Source organism: Rhinolophus ferrumequinum, chromosome 8 (assembly GCF_004115265.2).
Source record: "Rhinolophus ferrumequinum isolate MPI-CBG mRhiFer1 chromosome 8, mRhiFer1_v1.p, whole genome shotgun sequence".
Classification (NCBI taxonomy): domain Eukaryota; kingdom Metazoa; phylum Chordata; class Mammalia; order Chiroptera; family Rhinolophidae; genus Rhinolophus; species Rhinolophus ferrumequinum.
The window spans coordinates 44,649,725-44,663,037 of NC_046291.1; the positions used below are offsets into that span (position 1 = coordinate 44,649,725).

General features: G+C 36.8%; 1 protein-coding gene across 5 annotated transcripts in view; it reads right to left on the minus strand.

Annotated features, from left to right (window-relative positions):
- Positions 1–13,313, minus strand: part of ITPRID2 (ITPR interacting domain containing 2) — a 91,697-nt gene that overhangs the window by 12,093 nt on the left and 66,291 nt on the right. For all 5 annotated transcript variants that reach the window (XM_033111975.1, XM_033111976.1, XM_033111974.1 and 2 more), the window contains 3 exons: positions 5,089–5,161; positions 2,894–2,982; positions 330–1,541 (listed from right to left, as the gene is read on the minus strand). In XM_033111975.1, the coding sequence (XP_032967866.1) occupies positions 330–1,541; positions 2,894–2,982; positions 5,089–5,161 (1,374 nt within the window). The remainder of the gene's footprint in view (positions 1–329; positions 1,542–2,893; positions 2,983–5,088; positions 5,162–13,313) is intronic.

The window sequence follows — 13,313 nt, forward strand, 5'->3', positions numbered from 1 at the left end:
GATTTTTTAATAATAGGGACAACTTGACTAAGACAAAGACAGTGGAGGAGAGGCTAAAGAAGGGAGGATGCCTGATGGGCAAAACTTTTCTCTCAAAGAGAGGGAGATTATCAGCAGAGAAATTAACCTTGTTCAGGATTAGTTACAGCCTTTCCCCTGAGATAGGAGGAAAGAATACAGGAGGAGGGCATGTGTAGGTTAAGTTTAGGCACGTAAGAAAACGAAGCTGAGGTGGTCCATGCCTGACGGGTCTTAGCTTCTCAGTGAATTAAGAGGTGCTCAGATCAATTGAAAAAAAAAGTTAAGAATGATATAATTTTTTCTCATACCTGTGAAAGATTCTGCAGTGAATTTCTAATATCATGCAATACTCTTCGTAACTGCATTTCAATGGCAGAAGGAGGGTTCACAGAGCACGCTCGGTAAGGGTAGGCAGCATGTCTATGTGAGTAAGAACACCCGAAAGGGGAAGTGAAGCCACTACAGGAGGCGCCGGATATGTTGGGAACACTGTGAGTGCTGAGAGTTCTCATGTGCTCACACAGGGGCCTTTCCTGCCACTCAGAGCGAAGAGAGTGGAGGGAGCAGGTGGACCGAGATATAGGTGCTGGAGCATACAGTGAACAGGTAGGAGTCCTTTGATGATGACATTCCTCCAACTGGTTCGCCTCTCTTGGAGAGGCTTCTTCTTTCTTCACAGATGATGGAGAGATGAAAATAGTGGATTTCACTAAAGACTGACCATCATGCTCAATCTCCTCTTTTTCTAACTTCTGTTCCTCTTCAGGTGTGTACTTATAGGTGAAGGAAGGTGGACTGCATCTGGTCTCTTTTCCTGGGGACAATCGAACATTGACAGAGGACACAACCCTCACTGGGCTCAGTAAGGTGGTTGGTAAAGACTGAGACCTTCTTAGAGGATATCCAGCTTTTGCAAGCAAGTACCTCTGTTTTAACAGATCTTTTGATTTTATCAAACTACGTCCTACTCTTTGATTAGACAGACCACATATCTTCATTTGAGCTCTTTGCAAAGCTGTATTAACTCTGTCCACCGAGGAGGGAGGCCCAGTTATATTTTCAGAGACTTTCTCACTGCATTTAGCTTCAATAGAAGCCAATGACTTGAGAATATGGTGTGTGGTATACTGGACAAATTCGCATTCAGTGCTTTTATCCACATCGCTTTCAGCACTTGCTTCCCTTGGCAGTTCCACTGGCTGTGCTGGGGACGAATCCTTTTTCGTTTCAGTAATTTCAGTAGCATGACCCCCTGCACTATAGGTGGAATGTTTATTTCCTGTATTCTGAACAGTCTCGCACTGGGGGAAATCCTGGCTATCTGACCCCCTTTTGTCAGAAACTGTCATTGCTTTCTCTTCTCTTCCCTTTTTAAGAGGAACGAGAGACTCCTCCTCAGATTCATTAAAATAAGGCTGGTCTTGTGCTGTTGGTGTGATAAGTTCTTCACCAAATGTGACTGTCGTCTCACTGTCACAACTATCAGCACTACTCCCCATGGCCTGCAAGGGTTCTTGAACCTGAGAAAGAAAAACAGGTGGAAGGATGGATTCGAATAAATATCATTAACAAACTACCAAACTGATACGATGCTTCTACACTTTGCGGGTCTCCCACCTCGGTTGTGGCCCTAGCACTGTTCAAAATTGCTTTTACTCCCCGATCAGCAACTCCTCCACTTCCTCACCAAGATTATTCTAGACCTTTATTATTTTCCTTGAATCCCCTTTTTAACACCCATCTCCTTTTCTTCCAACACATGACACTGACTCAGAGAAAATAGACGAAAAGTTCTTAACTTTCTTCTCCAACACCTACCAAGTTCCCCATACCTCTCCCCATCATTCCCTCCTCTCCGTTCTGAAAGGAAACTGTGTCTCCTTTTTCAAAGCTAATGCCTCCAACCTGTACTTCTGATTACATCCTCTCCAGGACTAGGGTATTTCCCCAAAGTTCCATCCCAGATTTCTGTGCACTCAACTCTCTTCTCTAAGAGCCCCTTCCGTAACAAGTTCCCTAAGTCGCTGTCCTGTGAAAATGACAAAGACCTATCGCCCTTAAGCTATCATCCTTATTTGAAAAGCCAGTCAGCATTCACATCTTCTCTTTATTATCCATTTACTCTTCAGTCATGCTGTTGCCTCATATTCTCTGTCAGAACCGTTCATTCAACTACTGAATTTCCAAATAACCACACTCTCATCTTTGTACTCCGATGGCCACAGCCTTCCTTTGAGAGGTAGCTCCTCCATCTCCTAATTTTTCTACCCACCAGATTATTCTTTCTGTTCTCTTCAGATACTTCTCTTATATGTCTACTCCTTAAATGCTATGTTTATAAAGAGTCTGTTTTTTTCTTTAAAATTTGCATATAGATGTATTAAACACTTTTCATGTACATTCTGTATACTGCACACATAGACTATAAGCTCCTTGAGAATGAAGATGTGCCCTCTTCTGGGTTATCTAACACACTCTAGCATAAAAGTCATATAATATTAAGCAAGCTATGGATCCACACTTAACATTAATTATTAAATAAATTATTGTAAAATACTAAAATATAATGATGATAAAAAGTAAGACAGAATACGCTTATGATTAAAATAACCTGTTTACTGGTGGTCCCAAAATAAAGAAGATTTTTCTGTTTTTAAATATTCAGTGAGAGACAGATAAAGAATTAGTGAAACCCAAAATCTACAGTCAAATGCTTAGATTACATCTGCATCCCAGAAAAAGTTTTATTCTCACTGTTATTTGAAAAATAAACATAACACAGACTTGGTCTTGAAATATATCGCTACTGAAAAACAAATCAGCTAAATATGAAGAAGTTAATCCTAGTGCCTACTACAATAGAAAATGTTACCTGAAGATGATTAAGGGAGATGCAGTCTGTTGAATCTTCAGCAAAACCACTGCTGTCAGAATGCTGACTGGCAGTTCTCAACAGATGATCTACCGAAAGAAATGTAGTTACACAAAACTGCTAAATATGACTTCAATAGGAACAATATTATTACAGATCTATGACGCCCAACAGATACATGATACACAGCACTGATTCTTTCTTAGAAAAATACACAGCACTTAGGCAAAACTGTGGCTTCAAAGCACAGGAGACAACTCAAATTCAAACAAAAACTGAATCGGATCTATCAGAAATTCTCACCGTTCAGGTGCTGATTAAGCTCTAATTATCATGCATTATGGTAAATCCAATTAATTTCTTAACCTTGGAAGATAAGTGGTTGAAACAAAAGACCCTAGTACATTTACATTATGTAAATATATAACGTATGTAGCAGGGGAAATTATAAGTTTAAATGTAGTGTGTAAAAACTTCTATTATCTTCCTAATAAGGAAGTAAAAATATATACCACATATTAGGGAAATCATATGGTTCTCGATTTTTTCTAATTTATTTCACTTAGCATAATAATCTCAAGATCCATCCATACTGTCGCAAATTGTACACTTGAAACCTATGTAACTTTACTAACCATTGTCACTCCAATAAATTTTAATTATAAAAGAAAAATTTAATAGGCTATCTTCAAAAATGACTAAAACACAGTGTTGTTCTCTCTCCCTCTCTTGTACACACAAAACCATTTTATTGTTAAGTTATAAAAATGTGATTCATAAAAATGTTAACATTTTTACTCATGCCACCCGAAATAAGAGACCCTATGTCGATAAGAGGAAGAAACCTAGATGTAAATACAAACCACATTCCATCTTTCCTACCACAGGAAGCTTACTCTTGAAAGATCTTAAAGTAATTATAGTGTTTTTATTTAAATATATAAAGTTTATCCACATCCTAATAATGTGGGCAAACTAGCCATATGGGATTTCAACCTTGAACAAATCAGAGAGCAAATAGCAAACAGGTTTTAGGAAGACCCTGGAAGTTTTGAGCTATGAATCCATTCAAGAATAAGAAATATTCCATAGGAATAAGAGTGGAATAACCCCTACACAAAAAAGCTCAGAGGTTAAAGAAACTATTACCACTTTTGGCACAGGGCAAGCTGCTGTTTTTCAATGTACCCCTTGTCTATCTATCTAAAGCAAAGATTCCTTGATAGCTGTGAACTCTGCCTTACAGCTTAGAAACACATGCATGCATTTATGGACTTACAAGGGGATGAAAATTAAATAGTAAACTTTGTTTTGTGCTTGAGCAAAACTAGTAAGTGGAGCTCTTGTTTCTAAGTACCATATTGCAATAAAAGAAAAATTATATGCAAATTGTCTCTTATGAAGTCATTTCAGAGATCAGAAAACAAACATATAATTTCCTATTCTAGGAACATACATATGAATCTTTGCTTTAAAAAAAACAAGGGTGGTTCAGTATGTGTAAAGTTTTAAAAATAAACAGTCCTACCTTCAGTGGTCATTTTAACTTCTTTACTTCCTCTCTCCTTTTCTCTAAATCTCAAAACCTTTGTGACTTTAAAGATCAGACATGCTCTTCTTGTTGTAAGTTAAATGTGAAAAAAAATGGATGCAAGGGTTCTTTGGTCAATAATAATCATTCAAGAGAAGAATGATATCTACAGCCATTCACCTTTGATGCATACTTTGAATTTAACTGGTTTTAATTATTGCTGAGATGTTGGTGTTTTTTTGCCACAGGCATATTCATGTATCATACCTAGGAGCCATATTTAAATAATGAAAACCCAGAGGTAGAAAATACAGTGTCTATTTCAATCATAATCATGTAAAAAAGTAGGCCTAAATGTGTTGCTCTTTCTATCATTTCCCATCTAGCCCTTATGCAGAACTGAAAAATATTTAAAGGACACAGAATTATATAATGAGGTCATTACAGAATAAGCAAACTGAAAGTACTTTATGAGCATAAAAGTCTTCAAGAAGATACAAAAAATTCAATAACCAAACCATAATGAAGCATGCACATCTGTCTTCTTATTCATCTTTTTACACTTATATGTAGTACAAACACTGGTAGGTAAAACCCCTTTTTCAGGTCAACTAATGACATTTTGGTAATGTACTTGAGATCTAGTGGATGTTGATCTACTTACCCCTTTTTGACTTAGTAAAACCTAGCTGGTAAGTAGCTGGAACATGAGGAGCTTCTCCTTCCGTACTTTGAACCTAAAGAAGAATTTAAAGTAATTAAAACTTAAAGAACCTATGGCAAAGAAGAATATGTTGATACTCATTTACTAAACAAATCAACATAACTAAAAGGATACCAAAGCTTTATATATTAAAAATAAGCAAGACATCTTATCTCGAAATTGTTAGAATGTCTCAAATCTCAATTTTATAATCTATTTTACAGTAAACAAGAAGAGCACAAGTTTTTAGCTAGCTAAGAAATGGGACCACATGAATAAACTATCTCATTAAAAAAAGTTGCTATTTTTTGAAAAATAGATGCATAATAAAGTTCTTCTTTAAATGTTAAACTTCCAAGTCTAAGGTCAATCCCAGCAGAAATGCTGATTGACTCACTGCAGCAGACCAGTGAGTGATACACAGCTGACTCAAGTATAATTCCTGTATCTTTCAAAAATGGCACATTATACTCCCATTGCAAAATTCTATAAAATCCCACAAATTTTTCTGGTATCAAAATCCCTCAGGTGTGGGCTTCCACTCAAGGGGGCACAATAGGTAAATACTGTGCACACCTCCACCCATGACCACCTCAAAATTACAACTAGACTACAGAACCACCATCATTGAGAAGTGCTTGAAATCTAGCTGAACAGAAGTCCTATATCTAAGGATATACAGAAGCCAACTCGAGACTGGTAGGAAGGGTGGAGATGCAGAATGGATGGGGCAGCACCCATGTATAGCAGTTAAATATCAGGAGAGATATCATGGCTGCAGAGGTCTTCCCTGAGGAGTGACGGATCCCAGACTCACACCAGACAGCCCAGCCCAGGGTTACAGTGCCAGAAGTTCCCGAAACTTCTGGCTGTGAAAACCAGTGGAGATTGTGGCTAAGTAAGACAAAGGGCGGCTGCAGTCCCAGGCGTTCCTCTTAAAGGGCCTCTGCATAGACTTACCTGCTGATGGACTGACTCGCTCTGAGCCCCAGCAATGGTCAGCAGCTCAAGAGCACAACAGACATATAGGGAGGAACTGAATTGCCTGGCTTCAGGGTTGGGCTGAAAGGGCAGCTTTCTCCCAGACAGAAGTGCTGGCAGAAGCTACTGTGCCTTTGTCAAGCCCTCTCCCCACCCACTCTGCACTCACAGGTGGGTGCCATATGTAAGTCTCCATTAACCTGGCTAACACTCTTTGCCTGGCCCTGGCGATTCCCTGATACGCAGACCCATCTAAACTGTGGACCCACCCAAGCCACTTCCAGTGGCTTTTCCATAGAAACGGTCTGTCTTAGCTCATGTTGCCGACTTTCCTAAAATCTCTCAAAGGTGTACAAACTCCAAACCAGCACCATCTGGTGTCAGCATGCCCTGTACCTCTTGCTAAGCAGCCCCGCACTCGGCACTAGTGGCAACTGGATTCATTTCACAGCTTAGCCTCTCCTAGTCACCTCCAAGCCTAGTATAAGTGGCAACCATCTGCAGATCCTTTGTGGCTCATACCAAGTGGCCCTGGGCAGAACACCGGCAGACACTAAACTTGTCCTGCACCAGAGGCCCTAAGAGATCCCAAAACCAACACACCCAGTGGCCAGCTTCAGACTGCACCAAAGCACCACCAGCCACCTCCACAAACGACATACACCAAGGAATGACTCTGCAGGCACCAGAGCCCTGCTAAAGTGAATCCTGATCTGAGTAAGAATCCTGATCTGTAGGGGCAGCCCCTGCATAACAGCTCCTCCACTTAGTCATGGCCAGTCCTCATGACCAATCAGCCTGAGGGTCAATCCCTCCTGCTGATATGCAGACAGGAATCAAGGGTCAACTACAACAGGAGGGCACACACAACCCACACAAGGGACACACCTGAAGTACCTGGCTCAAGTGACGAGGGAGACTGAGCCACTGGGCCCACAGGACACCTATTACATACGGCCACTCTACCAAGACCAGAAGATGTGGCAGCTCTATCTAATGCATAGAAACCAACATAAGCAGGCAGTCAAAATGAGGAGACAAAGAAACATGTCCCAAATGAAAGAACAGGACAAAACTCCAGAAAAATAACTAAACAAAATGTAGACAAGAAATCTACCAGAAGCAGAATTCAAAACACTGGTTATAAGTATGCTCAATGACCTCAGGCAGAAGTTCAACAAAAAAATAGAAAACATAAAAATGGAGAGAGAAAACATAAAATAGAACCAATCAGAAATGAAGACTACAATAAATGAAATGAAGAATACATTAGAGGGAACCAACAGTAGATTAAATGAAGCAGAGGACTGAATCAGTGATTTGGAAGATAAGGTAACAGAAAACACCCAATCAGAATAGGAAAAGAAAAACAAGACTCCAAAAAACTGAGGACAGTTTAAGGGGCCTCTGGGACAACATCAGGGGTATGAACATTCGCATCATTGGGGTACCAGAAAGAGAAGAGACAGCAAGGAATTGAGAAAAACCTATTTGAAGAAATAATGATGGAAAACTTCCCTAACCCGGTGAAGGAAATAGAGATACGAGCTCAGGAAACACAGAGAGTCCCAAACAAGATAAAGCCAAAGAGGCCCACACCAAGACACAACATAATTAAAATGCCAGAGGTTAAAGACAAAGCATCTTAAAAGCAGCAAGAGAAAAGTAGTTAGTTACCTGCAAGGGAGCTCCCATAAGACTGTCAGTTGATTTCTCAACAGAAACTTTGCAGCCCAGAAGGGAATGGCATGAAATATTCAAAGTGGAAAAATCAATGACCTACAACCATGATTACCCAGCAAAGCTATGATTTAGAATTGAAAGACAGATAAAGAGCTTCCCAGACCAAAGGAAAACAAACAAACAAAAAACCAAAGGAGTTCATCACCACCAAACCAGTATTACAATAAATATTAAAGAGACTTCTTTAAGAAGAAGAAAGATCAAAAATATGAATAAAATGGCAATAACTTCATGTCTATCAATAGTTACTTTACATGTAAATATATTGAAAACTCCAATCAAAAGGCACAGGGTGGCTGAATGGATAAAAAAACAAGGCCCCTACATATGCTGCCAACAAGAGACTCACCTCTTATCAAAAGTCACACACAGACTGAAAGAGATGGAAAAAGGTATTTCATAAAAATGGAAACAAAACAACAACAAAAAAAGAGCTGGAGTAGCAATATTTATACCAGGCGAAGTAAACTTTAAAACAAAGGCTCTAACAAAAGATAAAGAAGGACCCAGCAATTCCACTTCTGGGTGTTTATCTGAAGAAACCCAAAACATTGATTCACAAAGACATATGCATCCATATGTTCACTGCAGCATTATTTGCAATAGTCAAGATACGGAAACAACCTAAGTGTCTATCAATAGGTAAACGGATAAAGAAGTGGTACATATATACAATGGAATATTACTCAGCCATAAAAAAGAATGCAATCTTGCCATCTGCAACAGCATGGATGGCCCTAGAGAGTATTATGCTAAGAGAAATAAGCAGAGAAATACAAATACCATATGATTTCACTTATATGTGGAATCTAAAAAACAAAATAAATGAACCAACAAAACAAACAGACTCATAAAAAGAATGTTTTGATGATTGACAGCTGGGAGGAGGATGGGGGGAGTCGATGAAAAAGGGGGAGAGATTAAGAAATACCAATTGGTAGTTGCAAAATAGTCATGGAGATGTAGGGTATAGCATAAGGAATATAATTGGTAATATGGTAATAACTATGTATGGTGTCAGATGGGTGACAGATTTATTGAGGTGATCACTTCGTAAGTTTTATAAATGTCTGATCAATATGTTCTACACTTGAAACTAATATAATATCGCACGTCAACTGTAACTGAAAAATAATTTTTTAAAAAAGTGTCAGTAATAGAGCTCTCATAAATGTAACCTTGCTTTTCCCAATACAGGAATTATGTTCCCTGCCTTCCACCCCAAAATCACTCATGTGTAAGACTTCTTTGTCCTGACATAATGTGCTTTCAAGACATAACTTGGGAATTGTAAGTGAAAAAGGTTTCATTACAGAACTAAAATTTTGTAAGTTCTTAACCATAAATCCTCCCTGAAAACTCTGTTCAAAGAAGGTATCAAACCCACAAAATCTGTCTCTTTACTCTTTTTCTTCCCACCTGCACAACTACGTAATTTAGGAATTTTCAGATTCTTTCTTCACCATGTCCACTCCCAAAACACTCTATTACAACATCATTAACTCTATATTAATCATTTGGCCAGTGTGGGGGGGGATATTAATTCCCAACACTTTACCCTATAATGATTAGTACTTAAAAGAATAAATAACATCCTAGTAAATGTGAGCAAACTAGCCAAATATGAGATTCAACTTTGAACAAATCAGAGAACAAATAGCAAATAGGTTTTAGGTAGAACCCTGGTAGTTTTCAACTATGAATCCATTCAAGAATAAGAAATATTCCATAGGAATCAGAGTAGAATGACCAATATGAAAAAAAAATAAAAAGCCCAAAGATTAAAGATATTATTACTCATTTTAAAAATTGGTCTGATTTGTGGTATCTTTGTTCTAAACAGTTCCATGAATCCAAGTTTATAAGTCTTTTGAAAACTAAAAGCACACTGGCCATTTAAAACCATCCCCTAAAAATCACATATAAAATAGTTTCTATTCTTCCTTGTTATTACTGAAACATTGTAATATATTCTTTAAAGCAGCAGACATGAGTTAAACAGGAAAACCATTGTTTTGTGTGCAAGGAAACAAAATGCATTTTCTTTTTATATTCAACAAAGGATCTATTATTAGTCTCTATTCAGGCCTAGCCTACTTCAAAGAGTTTTCTATAAAGTAAATATCAAACAGACCAGAAAAGTATAAAAGAAATAGTCTAGGAATCTCAATTTAGGCACAGCATTATGATACAACAAATTATAATCTCTCATTTTTAACTGTAGAATTACCACAATTCTTTTCCTTAGATTTATAAAGTATGTCACAAAATAACATGGCTTTAATGAATACATATCCTCAATATTCTATTCTTTAAGACCCTTCTCTACGGCAATCATTCAGTCAATCTACTCCCTCTCTCCATTCACTACAAACCCAATTGATTGTAAGGGCCCCTTAAAGAAAAAAAGCTGTGAGTGATATTTTACTAAAAAACTACTAAAGTCAGGATCTTTTTGTCTACTTACTTAGCAAAATCGGTACTATCAAATGTTAGTGAGGGAAAAATGCTTCCTCACCTATAAGGGAAGAAAACTGGAAAATGAATTCTAAGATCTCTTACTGTGCTAGGTTATGAGTTTGTGATTAGTTGTAAGTTTTTATCTTTAAAAAAGATCTTCCGGGGCGGCAAGTTGTCTGAATGGTTAGAATGCAGTACTCATAACACCAAGGTCACCAGTTCGATTCCCATATGGTCCAGTGAGCTGTGCCCTCCACAACTAGATTGAAAATGACTTGACCTGGAGCTGAGCTGCACCCTCCACAACTAGACTGAAAACAACGGAGCTGTTTTGACATGGAGCTGACGGGTCCTGGAAAAATATACTGTTCCTCAATATTCCCCAATTAAAAAAAAAAAAAATCTTCCAAGTTTTAAACACATACATACATATGTATGGTTTACTTTTACTGTCAGGTAAATTAAAAACAAAAACTAACTTCTCTTTTAGATAAATATTAAATAACAAGACTTGGTTAATTGGACATTGAATTAACAGACATTGGTGCATCTGTCATGTGTTGAGTTCATATTCTATTGCAGACAGAATATTTGCCTTCAAAACACATACAGTTAAATTTGAAAGGTCAAAGGGACAACTTAACTGTCAAGTGTCTGTCAAGTTCTGCTTCCTCTAACATTTGGGAATATTTTAACTCAGGCCAATAAATATAATAAAAGGAATCCTTAAACTTAATGGCTAAAATAAGTACAGTAAGTCTTCATTTAACATTGTTGATAGGTTCCAAGGCTAAACGAAACGATGTATAATGAGACCAAGTTTACCGTAGGCTAGTCGATGTAAACAAGAGTCAAGTTCCTACAGCATCTTATCAACGTTATAACAAAATGATGTAGAATGAAATGTTAAGGAAGGACCCGTTGTAATGAAGTACGTTAAATCAACAATCAGTGTGGAGACAGGGTTAGAAACACAGTAAAACTTCTAGAAAATTATATATACTTCCAATAGTATCTATATTTGAATATGATTTATAGACTGAAGAGACACAGAACAACTTATTTACAGAAATATACATATGAAAGTTCTCCTTCCTCCAACTTTTAAGTATGAGAAATTTTTCCTTTATACCTAAAAGATGAACAATTGCTTACTAAGTAGGATCATTTTGGTTTAACTATGAATCATTCATACTACTAATCTATGGCTCTAGAGAGTTACCATGATGTATTTATTCAAAATAAATCATTTCAAAAAGCACATAAAAATTATCCAGGGAGTCATTAAGAATTAGAGAACTCAAGAGTAGGATTTTACAATTTTAGACACACTGAAATATTTTACATAGTCTAGAAGACATTTTTATAAGGCAAACTGACTTTTAATTGAAAATAGTATCTGTTTTTTTTTTCCCTTAACATAAGAAATAGTCACTTTCATTCTCCAAGGCCCGGATCATTCTTGTCATCTTAACTCTCTTTACAATTACGTATTTCCTCTCTTTGCTCCTGGTGACTGTCAGATCTTACCTTCTGTCTCAAAGGGATTAGGCAGCTTCTTGTAACAGGGTCATGTCTGCAACATTTTCTCCTACCGAGCTACCCAAAGCAGCTGGCAGTCAGTTAACCCGCTTGAGAACTGGCTTACTGAGAGAGAGAGCATGCGCTCTAACTTATATTTATTCGTTGTTTTTACAGGAATAAAGTTCCCAACAGGAATCAAACCTCAAGGGAAAGTAGTCTCCAATAGAAAAATAGTAACATGTTGAATGGGATCTAAAGGTTGCTTCAATAAGATTGTTCTCTTCATTTGTCAGTATGATTCAAATCATGCTTGGGAGGAGAGGAAATTAGAGAAACACATTATTTCCCTTCTTTATTCATTGTTCTACAAGCTCTCTTTAAAGTTCCCAAAGGGATAAAAACACAATTCTAGGAGGTTTTTAATCCATTATTTCAAATATATCTGAAGAATAAGGACTCATTATCCTTAAAATTCCCCATATTTACAATGTAGCTATGGTTGACCATATATTCTTTTTTTCAAAACAAAATATTCCATTATTCTTCAACCAATGCCTATAATCTTGTACTTAAAAAAATGTTCACTTCAATGTCACATTACTTTCTTTTCATTAACTGCTTTTGCCAGCAGAGGGCACAAAAAACCCACAGTCTATCATTAAATGTTAAGTTGCCTCCAAAGTGAATCTATCTGGCACTTTATGTTTTAAAGAACTTTTTTGTGCATGGAATCAATAATGTTTTAAGAACTACAGCTTAGAATTCAGGAACTCTAGAAATTAAAAAGCAAGATATGAGTGTCTTCTCATCTGAGTCACTGATACCGGATTTGCAAGTGTTTAACATAATTTGTTTAAATTTGTATACTCTTGTATTAAAACAAGGAAACTGTCATATCTGATTGTCATAGAAGAGGGACCCTAATGGAAAGCAAAAGTTACACTTTAATTATGAGTGTTAGGATAAGTTTGTATCAAAACAAAGTCAAAAAAGAAATTGAACAAGGAAATGAAAACAAAAAAGGGTTTTAGTCATTTTCTGAACTCATTATAATAAGAAATAAATCATATTAGAAATTAAACAGTATAAATATAAAAATATGCAAAAAATAAAGAAGTTTATCAAAAAATGTAAAATATTTCAAAGGGCTGCTTCTGACCTTTTATTTCATTTTTAATTGGAATTAACATATTCAAAGACCATAAAAAAGGTAGCTATATCAGCAACTGACATTTTGTAATGAAAAATCTTCACTAATGAGAGACACATACTCACATCAGAGGAAGGATATTTGCAGGCAGATCAATTATCCTATTTTCTAACTCCCTAAAATAATGACAGGTGATTCTAAAACTACTGTGAGGTATAACTAAAACTATTCTGCAATAAATTTTAAAAAGAAAAATTGCATATTATGTAATTCGTAGGCAACACTCTTGAGTAGTACAATATATGCCTTAGTTTTCTCATGTAAAATG